The following is a 5,664-nucleotide window of genomic DNA, read 5'->3' as shown; positions in this document are numbered from 1 at the left end:
ATGTTGCCAAATAAGGGTAAATGTGCACAATTTTTTTTTAACATCAACTATATTTTGCCTTTTTTGAATGAATAACATGAATGTATGCAAAGTAAGCTATGAAGAGCTGGTTTTTGTCCTGCAGATCTGCATGTGGAGGGTCTGTTTCGGGTTCCTGGGAACAGCCTGAGACAGCAGACGCTGAGAGAGCAGCTCAACAGCGGCGCAGACATCGACTTCTCCTCCGGTGACTTCCATCCCAACGATGTGGCCACGCTCCTCAAGAGCTTCCTGGGAGAGCTGCCCGAGCCCCTGCTGACCCAGCGGCACCTGCACGCTCACCTGAAGATCACAGGTGTGTCTGATCAGTCCAAACCTCACCCATCCTGCCCATCACTGACCGCTCATAATCACTCTGCACCTGCGTCTGGACAGAGCTCAGCCTGTTCGACGATCACGGCAATAAGACGAGTCTGCCGGATAAAGAGCGTCAGATCGAGGCACTGCAGCTGCTGCTGATGCTGCTGCCCACCGCTAACCGAAGCCTGCTCAAGCTGCTGCTGGACCTGCTCTACCACACCGCCAAACAACAGCACAAGAACAGGATGTCTGCGCACAACCTCGCGCTCATGTTCGCCCCCCACGTCATCTGGCCCAACAACGTGCGCCATTCCTTCTTCCTCCTTTCTGTTTAATTGTTAAACGTGCTATTTTGGTATCATTGAGATCTTTTTGGTTTTAGAATTTCAATTTTTATTTTGGTTCAGGCACCATGTTTCATGTGTGATGTGCTGCTTTCTTCAGATGAATGCCACTGACCTTCAGGAGAACCTGACGAAACTGAACAGCGGCATGGCGTTTCTCATCAAACACTCACAGAAGATCTTTCGGGTACTTTTCCCATCACACTTTTTATCTGCACGTACTGATGAGATGGAAAACAACATCATATTTACGTGGCACAGTGTTCTTTTAGTATTATCTGTTTGCTTTTATAGTATTTATTCATATTTTTGAATAAGCTTTGATTTCAGTTTTTAATTTTACCTTTGTTGATTTTGTAGTTTTGTCATTTGTATATATTTTTATGTAAATATTTATATTTAATACATTTTTATTTCAGTGTTTTAGTAAATTTAGTATTGATATATAATAATTTTATTTTCAATTACTTCCCAATGAAACGCTTCTAATTTGATGTGCTTTTTTCATTTTTATGAAGGTTTTTTTTATGTGTGTGTGCTTATATATACAGTATATATATATATATATATATATTTAAAAAATTTTATTTCAGCTTTAGTTTAGTTTTAATTTTAGAACTCAACTTTTTTTATTTCAGTTACTAACATTTAACCTAACATTTCAAATTTTGTAATGTGCTTTTGTCATTTTTATAAGTTAAAAAAAATATATATTTTTAGCTTTATTTTTATTTCAGCTTTAGTTTTAGTGAATTTAGTACTTCAACTTTTTTTATTTCAATTACTTGCCAAAGAAACATTTGTAATTTTATGTACTTTTGTATATATTTTTCATATTTAGCTTTATTTTCATTTTAATGTTTTATTTGAATAATTTTACTACTTCAGCTTAAACATATTTCAGTTAGTTTCTAAGGAAACGTTTCTAATTTTCATTTCAAGTTTTTCAAGTTTAGGTTTTTTCATCTAATATTTATATTTTGATTTGTTTCAGCTTTGTTTAAAATATGATTTGTAATAGTTTTAGTTACCAGTAACAACACTCACATGACATTATCTTCTTTAAACATTTAAAGCAAGTTTAGGAGCTTTTGTCTCCCTGATTGTCGAGTCAAATCCGTGTCTGTTTTCTTCTCCTTTGCAAAGGCACCGGTGTATCTGAGGGAACATGTGAGACTTCAGTTCGCAGACACCAGCATGATTCACTCCAAGGTCTGTGGCATGCGTGTTGGTTCTTCATTGACTGCTTTATCCACGAGTGTGATCATGCTCTTGTGTGTGCTGTCAGGATGATCTGGAGCTGCTGTCAGTCGGCGGTTCTCCGTTCATGTCGGCGTGGAAGAGGAGTGCAGCACGAGTGCGGTCAGACTCGGACAGTCACACTGAAGAGGCGCTTCGAGAGCTCTATCGACACGTCACCCATCACATGCCAAACTCCGCCAAGAAGAAAAAACTCATCCGACAGGTGACGGCACACTGCGTCCTTTCATGGGTTCATGTAGTTTTATTAAACTTTTTTGTTTGTTTTTTCAAAAACGACAAATATAAATTGTTTTATTATTATTATTTTAATAGCAACAGACCTCTTTAGGTGGCTTTTTAATTATGTTGCCATTCATGTTTACAATAATTACATTGTGTGGGGTTTTTTAAACCCAATTTTATTTTGTATTAATATACTGATTACAAGAGACCACTTGAGTTTGCTTTTTAAAAATATATTACTGTTCATTTAACTATAATTATTTTATTTAAAAAAAAAAAGCTAAATCATGCTATTATTATTACTATTATTATTGACACTACAATAATACACTGGATGCATTTTTAGCTATAATTAGTGTAATTTTTAAGTTGCAGTTGACTCTGTTGCGATAAGCATTATTAACATACTACAGTAGATATAGAATTAAAAAAAAAATTCTCTTAGTGTGCATTTTTGTTATTTATTTTGTGAATCATTTATAAAAAAAAAAGTGTAATTTTATAGTTCTTCTCTAATCTAATTTCTGCTGTGATGATTGTGTCGCTGTTAATCATTTCAGCTTGGCAAGCAGTCGACTCCTGGCACTCCTGTGAGTGAGAACACGACTCCTACCAGTAAAAAACACACGCGCTCGCGCTCCTTCGGTGGGCTTATCAAGGTCAGATCCCTATCTGCTTCAGATGATAACACATAAGTAATCAAAGGTGATGGTGGCATCTCTCCAAGCTGTGTGTCCTTTAGTTCAGTCTACTGGCAGCTACAAAGTGAGGCAGCAAAGTAGTTTAAAGGGGCTGTGCTATAAAAACACTGCAGCATTCAGTGTGTGAAAGAGTGCATGTGTAAGTGCATAAACTGTGTGTGTAATGAGTGTTACCGTGTTTAAATGCAGAAGAAGGTTTTGGGGAGCCAGCCTGCCGCAGACAGGAGGGGGAAGGAGAACATCAGCTGTGATCCAGTGAGCAGAATGCCCTCAGCACCGGGTTCAGGTCAGCAGCAAGTTTACTGATCACACACAGATGCGTGCCATCAGTTATTTACTCAAGGCTGGAAAACACTACACGACTTTTCAAATCTGAACAGATTTCAGTAAATCGGGGGAAAATGGGGCAAAAGTCGTGTAGTGTATTCTAGCCTTTTTTTGTTTTTCTTTCATCTTGGTTTTGTTTTATGTTGTGTTTTCTATTTGCTTTTTGTATTTTAGTTTTTATTAAATTATTTTTTTTTGCTTTGCTTTTTTTTTTAGTTTTTCAAGTTTTGTTTTAATTTTATTTGTTTTTAAATGTTTTAGTCCGTTTTAATTTAGTTGTTTTGCTTTTGTGTTTTATTTAATTTCATTTGTTTTTTTTGCTTTTCTTTGATTTTGTTGCATTTAGTTTTTTTGCTTTGGTTTTATTGTGTTTTTGTTTTGTTTCAAAAGTGTGATATTTATTTACTTGTTAAATTTTTTTGTTTTGTATTATTTTTGTTGTATGTTTCAGATGTGTGAATTTGTTCTAAATATCATCTTGATGTCTTTTGTTATTATAAATGCAGTCATTATCTTGTTGAAAAAGGCTCAATGCATAAATCTCTGCTTATTTTCCAGTGCCTTATATGTCTATATTGTGAGTTCTGCCCGAATAGAAGACTTCACTCTAGACGACCAGAGGAGATAGTTTATATTTTAATTATTTATTTATTTAGTTTTAACATACTAAAAGTTGAGACTAATTTTCATTTAATGTGTGAATTCTTTTTTTTTTTAATTCGCTGTATGGTTTTAAACTGTTACGTCAGGTGTTGATGGGTAAACCACTAGTCAGTTCCTCTGGCCGTTTAAACTGACCCATGATACGATTAACTCACTCAGCTCATTCATATTGCCGGTGTATGTATGTGTAAATATATTTGCGTGTGTGGAAACGTGTGCTGATGTCTGGACCATATGTAACTCGCATTATTCACTCAGTTTATGCTGTAATCAGATTTTAAGGGAACGATAGACAGCATTTACTCACAAAAGTGTATTACTGTCATTTAGAGCTCTGTGAGAATATAAACTGCTATTTGTTTACATATATAGATATTGTCTTAATAACACTGTGAACATTTGAAATATGGTATTTTGTGACTAGAACAGGACAAATGTGCCTTTTTCTTTTACCTGATGTTGCTTTTCTGGTGCAAATCATCAGCTTACAAAAGTTTCCATGTAGTTTAACCACTAAGTCAAGAAGGTTCATGTATTTTTGTATAAAAATTAATTTCAGTGTACGGTCATTTTGTTTTCATATTGAGAAGTGCACAAAGCAGCCATGTTTCTTTACTGAAGGTTGTTTTAGGTTTAATTTCAAGGGTCTTTGCGAGGTGTTTCGAAGGTTTCTGTATGTTACTAGTGAGGTGGAGAGGATCACGGGAAGGATGCAGTGGTTGGTTTGTAGGTGTTCATAAGATCAGCGGGTATGTGGTGTGTGTGTGAACTTCAGTGGGCATTAAAGATGTGCTGAAAGGAATTAAAGCGTGCTGGTTTTATGCTCCTGGAGAGCACTGTGACGTCACTTCCTTTCATCGTCCATCATTTATATTGCTCTTCCAGATGTGTTTGGTTACAGGCGCTGGCCAAATGCACATTCCCTCGACTACAATGGGATTTATATTTGACTGATGGTTTGCTTTTTCATGTTTTTTTTCCTCCCGTTTTAATGCTCAAACTCAAATGTTGCTTATCTAAATCTATATTTTAAGCCTAAAATGTTGCAAAAGGGGTGGTTAAATTGTTGAAATAACTGGAGCTATTTTAAAACATAATTTAGGCCAGTAAATAAAGCATGCAAGCTTTCAAGTTTAATATTGCATGCTGATGGTGGACTTTACAACTCACAAACTGGAATACACGTTCACAATAATCTGCGATTCCTGAAGTGCTGAAGAAAAGAGGAGCTCAATTTTCTTAATTTTTAATAAATTAATCATTTTTAATGATTTGCATTGTGTAATTGTTAAGTGGGTGGTTTTATGCAAGTGTGTGTGTGTTGATGGGACATGTGGAAGTTGTGCAGGTTGGTATCTGTTGGAAATGATGGGATGTAACATTGGGAAAATCATTGATTTGACATAAACCACCTTTTCTTTTCTGTTACAGTAGTTAAAACTGGAGCATTTGAAGCATTTGTACTTGACCTGCTCTAGTACAATGAGCCCTTCTGTGTATTTTGTTTGTTTTTGTTTTAATTAAAACTTTTAGCAGCTGAATTTGTCCATCTGTGTACGGAGTGATCTCTTGTGCTGTTTGTGCGGTAGTTCTGTCCACTAGAGGGCGCTGCCGCACAGTTAATATTTATTTATTTCTTTCTTTTTTTGGTTTCCAACATATACCCTTCTGTGTATTTTGTTTGTTTTTGTTTTAATTAAAACTTTTAGCAGCTGAATTTGTCCATCTATGTGTACGGAGTGATCTCTTGTGCTGTTTGTGCGGTAGTTCTGTCCACTAGAGGGCGCTGCCGCACAGTTAATATT

General features: G+C 35.8%; 1 protein-coding gene across 1 annotated transcript; it reads left to right on the top strand.

Moving 5' to 3' along the window:
• LOC107551358 (rho GTPase-activating protein 19-like) lies at positions 1-5,393 on the top strand. Its single transcript, XM_016232934.1, has 9 exons — positions 1-16; positions 125-334; positions 415-641; positions 784-870; positions 1,830-1,895; positions 1,972-2,148; positions 2,729-2,827; positions 3,059-3,155; positions 3,755-5,393. The coding sequence occupies exons 1-9, from the start codon at positions 1-3 to the stop codon at positions 3,775-3,777; spliced, it is 1,002 nt and encodes a 333-aa protein (XP_016088420.1). The 3' UTR covers positions 3,778-5,393.
• Positions 5,394-5,664: the final 271 nt, after the last annotated feature.

This window comes from Sinocyclocheilus grahami, unplaced genomic scaffold (assembly GCF_001515645.1).
Source record: "Sinocyclocheilus grahami isolate Dianchi unplaced genomic scaffold, SAMN03320097.WGS_v1.1 scaffold422.1, whole genome shotgun sequence".
In the NCBI taxonomy this organism is placed as follows: domain Eukaryota; kingdom Metazoa; phylum Chordata; class Actinopteri; order Cypriniformes; family Cyprinidae; genus Sinocyclocheilus; species Sinocyclocheilus grahami.
The sequence above is the reverse complement of the archived record's forward strand: the minus strand, read 5'-3'. Positions and strand labels throughout refer to the sequence as shown.